The sequence below is a fragment of the Engystomops pustulosus genome, chromosome 4 (assembly GCF_040894005.1).
Source record: "Engystomops pustulosus chromosome 4, aEngPut4.maternal, whole genome shotgun sequence".
NCBI lineage: Eukaryota > Metazoa > Chordata > Amphibia > Anura > Leptodactylidae > Engystomops > Engystomops pustulosus.
The window spans coordinates 215,492,500-215,506,048 of NC_092414.1; the positions used below are offsets into that span (position 1 = coordinate 215,492,500).

Below are 13,549 nucleotides of genomic sequence, written 5' to 3' on the forward strand. Positions count from 1 at the left end.
ATTGGTCCCTGAAAACTTTTTTGATTTTCATGAAAATGTGAAAATTTGCACCCAAAGTTTTAAGCCTCATAATATCTTAGAAAAATACGAGGACACATTAAAAGCATGAAGCATTTGGTGAATGATTGTCATCATGTTATTTCAGTGGTGTGACTGGAAAGCAGAACATTTTTAACTTTGAAAATGGAGAAAAACATCACACCCAAATTTTTCAACTAACATGAATGTACAATGTGGCAGATTTACTTACCCTGTCCAGTCGTGATCCAGCGGCGTGTTCTCTGACCAGGATTCAGGTCTACTGGGATTCATTAAGGTTGTGCGCCCGATATCCACCAGGTGTCGCTGCTGCGCTGAGGTCCGCCGGAGTTCACCTTCTTCATCCCGGTGCATGTAAGTGCTGATCTTGCAACAAAAATATGGTTTTTCCGAATCCGGCGGGTTGTTCGACGGCCAGGCCCCCGATTTCTGTTGCGTGAAAGCCGGTGCTGATGCGCCAAAATCCGATCGTGTGCTCCAAAATCCCAGGGCAAATCGGCGCAAACCGGAATGTCAACGAAAGTGCACGATTCAGACCCTTAGTAAATGATCCCCATTGTGTTACGAGTCTCAAAATCTATACATAAAAGCGTTCTAAAGATCTAACCACTTATAATGACAAGTATCAGATTCTAAAAATAGGCCCTGGGCAGGAAAGGGAAAATGGGCTTTGGAGGCAAGGGGTTAATGAGAAATGGGAGTCCTTACTTAAGTTTAAGTGAAAGGTGGACTAATCTGTGATGGTGTAACATGTTCCGAACATAAGTAACTTCATGCAGACGTGGGATTCCCGAGAAGGGAAACTTTTTGGTTCGATGAGTTATGACTCGAGAGGTTGAAGATAAATTTCTGGTTCTCCATCAGATTGAAGGCGTCTTCTCTTCAGATATAACAGAGACAAGGTCACAAGTATAAAAAGAATGAGGTTCTTGATGCCAACGTAAAGTACAACTGTCAGAACGTCGTAATTTTGACGTGATTCAAGGGAACCTAAAAGAAATAATCATAATAACAATAAGTGGGGGGATATTGAGACATGAGGTCCATATGGACAACCGGACATTGCAATAATTATATTATTATCCTTTATTTATAGAGGATTCATTCCATGATGTTATACATGCAATAAGGGCTCCCATATATCACAAAAAAAATTGACTCAAAAGTAGGTTGAAGTGGTACAAGTGGGAAAAGGACCCTTCCGTCAGGGCTCATAATCGTTATTGGAGGGTAAATGGAGACAGCGGCCCAGATTTACTATGCAGTTTGGACCACAATTCTGGTGTAGACTGCACATAAATTCATGTGCAGACTGGAAATAAACTGGTGCACTCAGTTCATGCACGTTGGGCGTGTAGAGGGTGCGCCACATTCATGTAGACCGGGCTTACTCTTTTTACAATTAATGTCATGGAAAATATGTAACAGTCTGACTTGAAGGTTCTCGAATAAGTGGAATGTACAGAAACCAAGAAGAGTGGACACTAGGAAGTAAGTGAAGCAGAACTTCTTGTGAGGGTTGGAGACTACATGTAGGATGGTTTTGGAAGATTAGTCAAAGATATATTGGGGGGAAGGGTGGTGGAAGGCTTTGTAAGTCATGGAGAGACTGGCAGAGAGGAGAGGCAGAGGAGAAGCGAGGAGACAGATGGATTAGACGGGCAGCAGAGTTATGGATGGATTAGAGGGGTGTTAGAGAGTTTGCTAGGAGACCACAGAGAAGAGTATGGCAGCAGTCTAAGCAGTATATTATGAAGATATGGACCAGCAATGACTAATGGTGGAACAAAATAATTCAGGACCAGCTTCAAGTACAAATTGTAGGTTGTGATCCAAACAGTATGGGGGCTCATTTACTAAGGGTCCCAACGGCGCACTTTCGTCGGGTCCCCCGAATATTTCCGTTTTGCGATTAATTGCCCTGGGATTTTGGTGCACGCGATCAGATTGTGCCGCATCAGCACCGGCTTTCATGTGACAGAAATCGGGGGGGGGGGGCGTGGCAGTCGGACAACCCAACGGATTCAGAAAAACCGCTGAATTTAAAAAACTAATTGTGTCGCAAGATCAAGCACTCACATGCACCAGGAAGAAGGAGGTGAACTCCGGCGGACCTCGGCGCAGCAGTGACACCTGCTGGATATCGGGCGCACGACCTTACTGAATCCCGGCAGACCCGAATCCTCGTTGGACAACGCGCCGTGGGATCGTGACTGGACCGGGTAAGTAAATGTGCCCCTATGTTTCTAGAGTGTATGGAAACATCAGAACCAAAGCTTCAGAGTCATCCATCAAGAAAATCCTATGGAAAAGTCTCTGGTGCCCAGGGTCACATTGTTCATGCATAAGAATTTGATCTTATTGACTGATCTCCACCTTATACTATGACCTCGTGTACTACAGATGGGTTACACATCTGTTAATCCTAGATGGTTCAGTAATGGATAGGGAATGGACTGAAAATGGGTTATTGAGCTCCATAGTAGCAAAGCAGAATGGTATCAAGGCTAAAATTAAAACATAAGTTGACAGCATGTGCTATCTACAATATTATCAGGGGTTTTCAATCAATTTTTTTGGTCCTTGAAAAGACAACAATTTTCCTCAGGCTGATAGTGAAGACCATTTTGCAGAAACTTCAGAGAAATACTTGTAGTTAGGTGCTAGGAGCTAGTTATGGCCAAAGAAAACATTATTTTATGTTTCTCTACATTGAAAACTTACCATTTCCATCCAGTTTGGTGCCATTTCCATATTGAATCATTGAATCCATTATGTTATTTCCCTTACAGAACTTGAGCAGCACAAAGCAGTAATATGTTGCATGATCCACAATGTCCACCCCCTTTATATGGAGATCGGCCGGTCCTCTCAGCTCTGTTCTTCCTCTGTAGCTGGAATGAACCATCTCTGGGAAGGGGTGATAGGCATAGATACCACTTGGGCTGCCCACTCTCCAGAAAACATCAGTCCACAGAGGGTCAGTGTCATATGGGGGTCTGTATGAGCAGCTGAGGGTAGCAGAGCCGTCTGTGTTGGGTGAGGTCAACTCTGGTTGAGCAACTTCAAACACTTGATCACTTGCTGCTAAAATAAGAAGGATCACAAGTCCATTATAGAATAATCTACAGAAAAATGCCTCAAATTATTCCAGTTTGAAATTAGTTATTCATCAAAATAGTGTAACTTTCAAAAAAATCCACATATTCTGGAACTTCCTCTATAGCAGCTCTCTGCATAGTCTGGATTAATTTTAGTTGGTATTACTTTAACTATAAAGCTGTCCTTGGTTTGTCTAAACTCTAGAACTCTCGATATAACCAAAGTGCAGAGCTCTCCCTATACCCACAGTACGGAGCTCTCCCTATAACCACAGTGCGGAGCTCTCCCTATATCCACAGTGCGGAGCTCTCCCTATACCCACAGTACGGAGCTCTCCCTATAACCCCAGTGCGGAGGTCACCTTATAACCACAGTGCGGAGCTCTCCTTATAACTACAGTGTGGAGCTTTCCCTATAACGACAGTGCAGAGCTCTCCCTATAACCACAGTGTGGAGCTCTCTATATAACTACAGTGCGGAGGTCTCCCTATAACCACAGTGCAGAGCTCTCCCTATAACCACAGTGCGGAGCTCTACCTATAACCACAGTGCAGAGCTCTCCAGATATCCACAGTGCTGAGCTCTCCCGATAACCACAGTGCGGAGCTCTCCCTATAACCACAGTGCGGAGTTCTCCCTATAACCACATTGTGGAGCTCTCCCTATAACCACAGTGCGGAGCTCTCCCTATAACCACAGTGCAGAGCTCTCCCAATAAACACAGTGCAGAGCTCTCCTTATAACCACAGTGTGAAACTCTCCCTATAACTACAGTGCGGAAGTCTCCTTACAAATTCCGTGCGGAGGTCTCCCTATAACCACATTGTGGAGCTCTCCCTATAACCACAGTGCGGAGCTCTCCCTATAACCCCAGTGCGGAGGTCACCTTATAACCACAGTGCGGAGCTCTCCTTATAACTACAGTGTGGAGCTTTCCCTATAACGACAGTGCGGAGCTCTCCCTATAACCACAGTGTGGAGCTCTCTATATAACTACAGTGCGGAGGTCTCCCTATAACCACAGTGCAGAGCTCTCCCTATAACCACAGTGCGGAGCTCTACCTATAACCACAGTGCAGAGCTCTCCCGATAACCACAGTGCAGAGCTCTCCCTATAACCACAGTGCTGAGCTCTCCCGATAACCACAGTGCGGAGCTCTCCCTATAACCACAGTGCGGAGTTCTCCCTATAACCACATTGTGGAGCTCTCCCTATAACCACAGTGCGGAGCTCTCCCTATAACCACAGTGCAGAGCTCTCCCAATAACCACAGTGCAGAGCTCTCCTTATAACCACAGTGTGAAACTCTCCCTATAACTACAGTGCGGAGGTCTCCTTACAAATTCTGTGCGGAGGTCTCCCTATAACCACAGTGCGGAGCTCTACCTATAACCACAGTGCAGAGCTCTCCTTATAACCACAGTGTGGAACTCTCCCTATAACTACAGTGCGGAGGTCTCCTTACAACTTCCGTGCGGAGGTCTCCCTATAACCACAGTGTGGAGGTCTCCTTATAACTACAGTGTGGAGCTCTCCCTATTACTACAGTGCGGAGGTCACCTTATAACTACAGTGTGGAGCTCTCCCTATAACTACAGTACGGAGCTCTCCCTATAACTACAGTGAGGAGCTCTCCCTATTACTACAGTGCAGAGCTCTCCCTATAACCACAGTGTGGAGCTCTCCCTTTTACCACAGAGTGGAGGTCTCCCTATAACTACAGTGCGGAGCTCTCCCTATAACTACAGTGTGGAGCTCTCCCCATAACTACAGTACGGAGCTCTCCCTATAACTACAGTGCGGAGGTCTCCTTATAACTACAGTGCGGAGGTCTCCTTATAACTACAGTGCGGAGGTCTCCTTATAACTACAGTGTGGAGCTTTCCCTATAACTACAGTACGGAGCTCTCCCTATAACTACAGTGCGGAGCTCTCCCTATAACTACAGTACGGAGCTCTCCCTATAACTACAGTAAGGAGCTCTCCCTATAACTACAGTGTGGAGCTCTCTCTATAACTACAGTACGGAGCACTCCCTATAACTACAGTACGGAGCTCTCCCTATAACTACAGTGCGGAGGTCTCCTTATAACTACAGTGCAGAGCTTTCCCTATTACTACAGTGCAGAGCTCTCCCTATAACCACAGTGCGGAGCTCTACCTATAACCACAGTGCGGAGCTCTCCCTATAACCACAGTGCGGAGCTCTCCCTATAACCACAGTACGGAGCTCTCCCTTTTACCACAGTACGGAGCTCTCCCGATAACCACAGTGCAGAGCTCTCCCTATAACCACAGTGCGGAGCTCTCCCTATAACCACAGTGCGGAGCTCTCCCTATAACCACAGTACGGAGCTCTCCCTATAACCACAGTGCGGAGCTCTCCCTATAACCACAGTGCGGAGCTCTCCCTATAACCACAGTGGTGAGCTCTCCCTATAACCACAGTACGGAGCTCTCCCTATAACCACAGTGCGGAGCTCTCCCTATAACTACAGTGCGGAGCTCTCCCTATAACCACAGTGTGGAGCTCTCCCTTTTACCACAGTGCAGAGCTCTCCCGATAACCACAGTGCGGAGCTCTCCCTATAACCACAGTGCGGAGCTCTCCCTTTTACCACAGTGCAGAGCTCTCCCGATAACCACAGTGCGGAGCTCTCCTTATAACCACAGAGCGGAGCTCTCCCTATAACCACAGTGCTGAGCTCTCCCGATAACCACAGTGCGGAGCTCTCCCTATAACCACAGTGCTGAGCTCTCCCGATAACCACAGTGCGGAGCTCTCCCTATAACCACAGTGCGAAGCTCTCCCTATAACCACAGTGTGCAGCTCTCCCTATAACCACAGTGCAGAGCTCTCCCGATAACCACAGTGCGGAGCTCTCCCTATAACCACAGTGCAGAACTCTCCCTATAACCACAGTGCAGAGCTCTCCCTATAACCACAGTGCGGAGCTCTACCTATAACCACAGTGCGGAGCTCTCCGTATAACCACAGTGCGGAGCTCTCCCTATAACAACAGTACGGAGCACTCCCTTTTACCACAGTGCAGAGCTCTCCCGATAACCACAGTGCAGAGCTCTCCCTATAACCACAGTGCGGAGCTCTCCCTATAACCACAGTGCGGAGCTCTCCCTATAACCACAGTACGGAGCTCTCCCTATAACCACAGTGCGGAGCTCTCCCTATAACCACAGTGCGGAGCTCTCCCTATAACCACAGTGGTGAGCTCTCCCTATAACCATAGTGCGGAGCTCTCCCTATAACCACAGTGCGGAGCTCTCCCTATAACCACAGTGCGGAGCTCTCCCTATAACCACAGTACGGAGCTCTCCCTTTTACCACAGTGCAGAGCTCTCCCGATAACCACAGTGCAGAGCTCTCCCTATAACCACAGTGCGGAGCTCTCCCTATAACCACAGTGCGGAGCTCTCCCTATAACCACAATACGGAGCTCTCCCTTTTACCACAGTGCAGAGCTCTCCCGATAACCACAGTACGGAGCTCTCCCTATAACCACAGTGCGGAGCTCTCCCTATAACCACAGTGCAGAGCTCTCCCTATAACCACAGTGGTGAGCTCTCCCTATAACCACAGTACGGAGCTCTCCCTATAACCACAGTGCGGAGCTCTCCCTATAACCACAGTGCGGAGCTCTCCCTATAACCACAGTGCGGAGCTCTCCCTATAACCACAGTTCTGAGCTCTCCCGATAACCACAGTGCGGAGCTCTCCCTATAACCACAGTGCGAAGCTCTCCCTATAACCACAGTGCGGAGCTCTCCCTATAACCACATTGTGGAGCTCTCCCTATAACCACAGTGCGGAGCTCTCCCTATAACCACAGTTCTGAGCTCTCCCGATAACCACAGTGCGGAGCTCTCCCTATAACCACAGTGCGAAGCTCTCCCTATAACCACAGTGCGGAGTTCTCCCTATAACCACATTGTGGAGCTCTCCCTATAACCACAGTGCGGAGCTCTCCCTATAACCACAGTGCGGAGCTCTCCCTATAACCACAGTGCAGAGCTCTCCCGATAACCACAGTGCGGAGTTCTCCCTATAGCCACATTGTGGAGCTCTCCCTATAACCACAGTGCAGAGCTCTCCCTATAACCACAGTGCGGAGTTCTCCCTATAACCACAATACGGAGCTCTCCCTATAACCACAATACGGAGCTCTCCCTATAACCACAGTGCAGAGTTCTCCCTATAACCACATTGTGGAGCTCTCCCAGTTTTTTTATGCAGTCTTCATCACGCCCATAATGCCAGTCTGGTTGTGTAGTCTGCACTGGCCCCTGTGACAGCAGTCAGGTGGTATAGTCTGAACTCCTCCTATTACAGTCATATTAAACACACCTTTACTGACAGCACAGTCCGGACTAATACCTATAAAAGGAAAGTGAATGTGAGGTCTGTAACACTCATAGACAGGAATTGCCCCTACGCCAATAGTGAGATCTGCTAAAAATATTTCTGTATGTAAAAATTATGGTTTTTGTAACATTATGACACATAATGTGGGCGTCACTCACCAACAACTACCACCTGGGTGGCATGTATGGGTGTCGCCGTGTTGCCTCTCCTTAGACGTGTCCTCACGCTGCAGCAGTAATACTTGTTGTCCTCTGATGTCACTCTGTTTATTATTAATGACACATTCCGAGGAAAATCCATCATTGACCATCGTCCTATAGTCTGTAATCGATTATTGTGATTCCATGTCACAGGATTATCTGTATTATCCGCACACAGATCGCTGCTCCCCACGGTGCAGGTGACTTCTTCTATAAGATCGGAGTCTATATAGTGAACGTCACATGGTATAGTGACATCTTCTCCGATAACAGCGGGAACCACATCCGCCTGATCTACGAAAAATTCATCTACAATGTACAGGAAACAGAGTCAGATCTGTCTCTCCCAATGCAGGGTAAAACAGACAGAAGATATAGCTATGAGTCTGACACTCCCCCTTCAGGGTGATACAGACAGAAGGAGGAGCTATGAGTCTGACCCTCCCCCGCAGGGTGACACAGACAGAAGGAGGAGCTATGAGTCTGACCCTCCCCCTCAGGGTGATACAGACAGAAGGAGGGGCTATGAGTCTGACCCTCCCCCGCAGGGTGATACAGACAGAAGGAGGAGCTATGAGTCTGACCCTCCCCCACAGGGTGACACAGACAGAAGGAGGAGCTATGAGTCTGACCCTCCCCCGCAGGGTGATATAGACAGAAGGAGGAGCTATGAGTCTGACCCTCCCCCGCAGGGTGATACAGACAGAAGGAGGAGCTATGAGTCTGACCCTCCCCCGCAGGGTGATACAGACAGAAGGAGGAGCTATGAGTCTGACCCTCCCCCGCAGGATGATACAGACATAAGAAAGCTATGAGTCTGCTCCTCCCACAGGGTAACAGTGATCTAAGAATAAATATATCAGTAAATAATTCACCTTTATACAGCATGTAAGTGCCATGACGATTCTGCCATCCTTCGTATTTAGGTCCTTCATGTATTTCTACTCTACAGCAGAACATGGGGCGATCCGTCCTCCTCAGATCTCTGATTGTGATGGTGGCTGATCCTTTTGCATGGGGATTTCCCACCGGTGAGATTCTCCCTGTATAGTCCCCATGTGTCCAGCCTCCTGTGTGGTTATATATGACTTCACCATAACCACAACGATCCGGCAATCCTCGTCTCCAGGACACTCGCACCTCTCCAGGTTGGTCCTTTGGATATGTGAAGTTACACGTCAGAGTCACGGAGCCCTTCACCTCTACCAGGACAGACCCGCGCTGCTCCGCACAGTATGCCGCGTCTTTTCTATCACAGCCTCCTCCTGTAGAGACAAACACCTCAGTATTATATCATGTGATTCCCATAAACATCACATTACCCTCCAAAAGGGGAGTTCACCACACAGACATCTTATGTTCTTCATGGTTCCTACATCTTGGTCCCCTAACAGTGTTATCCTGCTGTTACCCCTAACACTGTCACCCAAACACTGTAAGAAGACTACACAGAAATTCCACAATTCATAATGCCTGCAATTGTGGCAATGGACATTATGCTGTCCTGATTTTGCCCTCACCCCTTAAGAATAACCCACATATATATACTGCTCATTCTGGAGTATACATACTACATTGTCCCCATTGTGGCCCCCACAATTACTGCCACTCCCCGATACATGGGCCCTAGAGATTACATTACAACTCCCTCATGGTGCCACCCACCTAATAATGTTCCCTAAACATGGCCTAACATGTAATAATGCGCTTAATACCAGTAAGTGATGTCCCCATAGACCCCAGTAAGTGATGTCACACAGACCCCAGTAAGTGATGTCCCCATAGATCCCAGTAAGTGATGTCCCCATAGACCCCAGTAAGTGATGTCCCCATAGACCCCAGTAAGTGATGTCCCCATAGGCCCCAGTAAGTTATGTCCCCATAGACCCTAGTAAGTGATGTCGCCATAGACCCCAGTAAGTGATGTCCCCATAGACCCCAGTAAGTGATGTCCCCATAGACCCCAGTGAGTGAGGTCCCCATAGACTCCAGTACATAATGTCCCCACAGACCCCAGTAAGTAATGTCCCCATAGACCCCAGTAAGTGATGTCCCCATAGACTCCAGTACATAATGTCCCCACAGACCCCAGTAAGTAATGTCCCCATAGACCCCAGTAAGTGATGTCCCCATAGACCCCAGTGAGTGATGTCCCCATAGACTCCAGTACATAATGTCCCCACAGACCCCAGTAAGTAATGTCCCCATAGACCTCAGTAAGTGATGTCCCCATAGACTCCAGTACATAATGTCCCCACAGACCCCAGTAAGTAATGTCCCCATAGACCCCAGTAAGTGATGTCCCCATAGACTCCAGTAAGTGATGTCCCCATAGACCCCAGTGAGTGATGTCCCCATAGACTCCAGTACATAATGTCCCCACAGACCCCAGTAAGTGATGTCCCCATAGACTCCAGTAAGTGATGTCCCCATAGACTCCAGTACATAATGTCCCCACAGACCCCAGTAAGTGATGTCCCCATAGACCCCAGTAAGTGATGTCCCAATATTTTGATATGTTTTTGCACCAAAGTAAGTGATACCTCCATAGACCCCAGTAAGTGATGTCCCCATAGACCCTAGTAAGTGATGTCCCCATAGACCCCAGTAAGTGATGTCCCCATAGACCCCAGTAAGTAATGTCCCCATAGACTCCAGTAAGTGATGTCCCCATAGACCCCAGTAAGTGATGTCCCCATAGACCCCAGTAAGTGATGTCCCCATAGACCCCAGTAAGTGATGTCGCCATAGACCCCAGTAAGTGATGTCCCCATAGACCCCAGTGAGTGATGTCCTCATAGACCCCAGTAGGTGATGTCCCCATAGACCCCAGTAAGTGATGTCCCCATAGACCCCAGTAAGTGATGTCCCCATAGACCCCAGTGAGTGAGGTCCCCATAGACTCCAGTACATAATGTCCCCACAGACCCCAGTAAGTAATGTCCCCATAGACCCCAGTAAGTGATGTCCCCATAGACTCCAGTACATAATGTCCCCACAGACCCCAGTAAGTAATGTCCCCATAGACCCCAGTAAGTGATGTCCCCATAGACCCCAGTGAGTGATGTCCCCATAGACTCCAGTACATAATGTCCCCACAGACCCCAGTAAGTAATGTCCCCATAGACCTCAGTAAGTGATGTCCCCATAGACTCCAGTACATAATGTCCCCACAGACCCCAGTAAGTAATGTCCCCATAGACCCCAGTAAGTGATGTCCCCATAGACCCCAGTAAGTGATGTCCCCATAGACCCCAGTGAGTGATGTCCCCATAGACTCCAGTACATAATGTCCCCACAGACCCCAGTAAGTGATGTCCCCATAGACTCCAGTAAGTGATGTCCCCATAGACTCCAGTACATAATGTCCCCACAGACCCCAGTAAGTGATGTCCCCATAGACCCCAGTAAGTGATGTCCCAATATTTTGATATGTTTTTGCACCAAAGTAAGTGATACCTCCATAGACCCCAGTAAGTGATGTCCCCATAGACCCTAGTAAGTGATGTCCCCATAGACCCCAGTAAGTGATGTCCCCATAGACCCCAGTAAGTAATGTCCCCATAGACTCCAGTAAGTGATGTCCCCGTAGACCCCAGTAAGTGATGTCCCCATAGACCCCAGTAAGGGATGTCCCCATAGACCCCAGTAAGTGATGTCGCCATAGACCCCAGTAAGTGATGTCCCCATAGACCCCAGTGAGTGATGTCCTCATAGACCCCAGTAGGTGATGTCCCCATAGACCCCAGTAAGTGATGTCCCCATAGACCCCAGTAAGTGATGTCTCCATAGACTCCAGTACATAATGTCCCCACAGACCCCAGTAAGTAATGTCCCCATAGACCCCAGTAAGTGATGTCCCATAGACTCCAGTACATAATGTCCCCACAGACCCCAGTAAGTGATGTCCCCATAGACCCCAGTAAGTGATGTCCCCATAGACCCCAGTAAGTGATGTCTCCATAGACCTCAGTAAGTGATGTCCCCATAGACCCCAGTAAGTGATGTCCCCATAGACCCCTGTAAGTGATGTCCCCATAGACCCTAGTAAGTGATGTCCCCATAGACCCCAGTAAGTGATGTCTCCATAGACCCCAGTAAGTAATGTCTCCATAGACCCCAGTAAGTTATGTCTCCATAGACCTCAGTAAGTGATGTCCCCATAGACCCCAGTAAGTGATGTCCCCATAGACCCCAGTAAGTGATGTCCTCATAGACCCTAGTAAATGATGTCCCCATAGACCCCAGTAAGTGATGTCCCCATAGACCCCAGTAAGTGATGTCCCCATAGACCCCAGTAAGTGATGTCCCCTTAGACCCCAGTAAGTGATGTCCCCATAGACCCCAGTAAGTTATGTCCCCATAGACCCCAGTAAGTTATGTCCCCATAGACCCCAGTAAGTGATGTCCCCATAGACCCCAGTAAGTGATGTCCCCATAGACCCCAGTAAGTGATATCCCCATAGACCCTAGTAAGTGATCCCCCCATAGACCCCAGTAATTGATCTCCCCATAGAACCCAGTAAGTGATCTCCCCATAGAACCCAGTAAGTGATCTCCCCATAGAACCCAGTAAGTGATCTCCCCATAGAACCCAGTAAGTGATGTCCCCATAGACACCAGTAAGTGATATCTTCATAGACCCCAGAAAGCAATGTCCCCACAGACTCCAGTAAGTGATGTCCCCATAGACCCCAGTAAGTTATTTCCCCACAGACCCCAGTAAGTGATGTTCCCATAGACCCCAGTAGGTGATATCCCCATAGACCCCAGTAAGTAATCCCTGTAGCCCCCAGTAAATAATGTCCCCATAGCCCCCAGTAAGTAAATGTCCCCACAGACCGCAGTAATTAATATTTCCACAGACTCCAGTGATGTCCCCATTGACTCCAAGTAATGTCCCTATAGACCCCGGTAATGGACTCTGGCTGCTGAGTTCAGAGCCTGTGAGACCCCAGGGTCGCCTGGCTGGACGCTGATTGACAGCTACCCTGTAGTGTCTGATCCATGGGAAGTCAAGTGGTTCAATCTGAAGAGCAGAGTTGGTCTGAGCTTTGGGTTGAGTAATTCAGGACCAAACCAGTCAGCTGGGGGGTAGGGGGGACTGGATAACTTCCCAGAGCTCAGCTCACTCAGGGCTGGTTATTGTTTTTTCTGTGACCTGAACCTGTGAACCTCAGCCTGATCTGATGCATCTAGGACCTGTGCTACTTCAGCCTGTCTTCCTCTTACCCGTAACTGACTCTATGTACCTCAGCCTGATCCACTACTTCTGTGACCTATGGTACTCCTCATCCTGCCAGATCTGTCTACTCAGCCTGTGCCAGTATCCTAAACCCCAATGTAATCTGTTACCTGTACCTGATCCTATATCCAGCCTTATCCAGAACCTGGGAACCTCAACATGATCTAGAACCCTGGCCTGGAATCCTGTATCCTGCCTGATCTGTCTGCGTATTTATCTGAAACCCTGATATGTCCTACTTTATATCAAATCTTGGAAAATTCATATTTAATACAGAGCCATGAGCACAGCGGTGTGGTGGCACCCCACAGGTCTCCACACCCAATGCACAGCAGTGTTAGGAATGGACTTGGTGAAGCTACAATCCTTGAATATGAATCCACATCTCATAGTCCTTCTGCTGCTACTAACAACATACACAAAGGTCTGATTACACATCCCTTCAGGGACGTTAACACTACTGCAGAGAACAAAGAGCACGGCAGTGTGAGGACACAGCCCAAATGCCCTTGAAGAAGCTACAATCCTGGAATATAAGCCCATATTTCACATTCCCTCAGATACTAACAACATACACAACG

The 13,549-nt window shown here is 48.2% G+C and overlaps 1 protein-coding gene across 1 annotated transcript; it reads right to left on the reverse strand.

The window, feature by feature from the left end:
- Window positions 1-680: 680 nt before the first annotated feature.
- On the reverse strand, window positions 681-8,027 carry LOC140125793 (uncharacterized). Its single transcript, XM_072144661.1, has 3 exons — window positions 7,682-8,027; window positions 2,764-3,126; window positions 681-1,029 (listed from the first exon to the last, which is right to left on the reverse strand). Exons 1-3 carry the CDS (start codon window positions 7,824-7,826, stop codon window positions 860-862), a joined length of 678 nt encoding a protein of 225 aa, XP_072000762.1. The 5' UTR covers window positions 7,827-8,027; the 3' UTR covers window positions 681-859.
- Window positions 8,028-13,549: the final 5,522 nt, after the last annotated feature.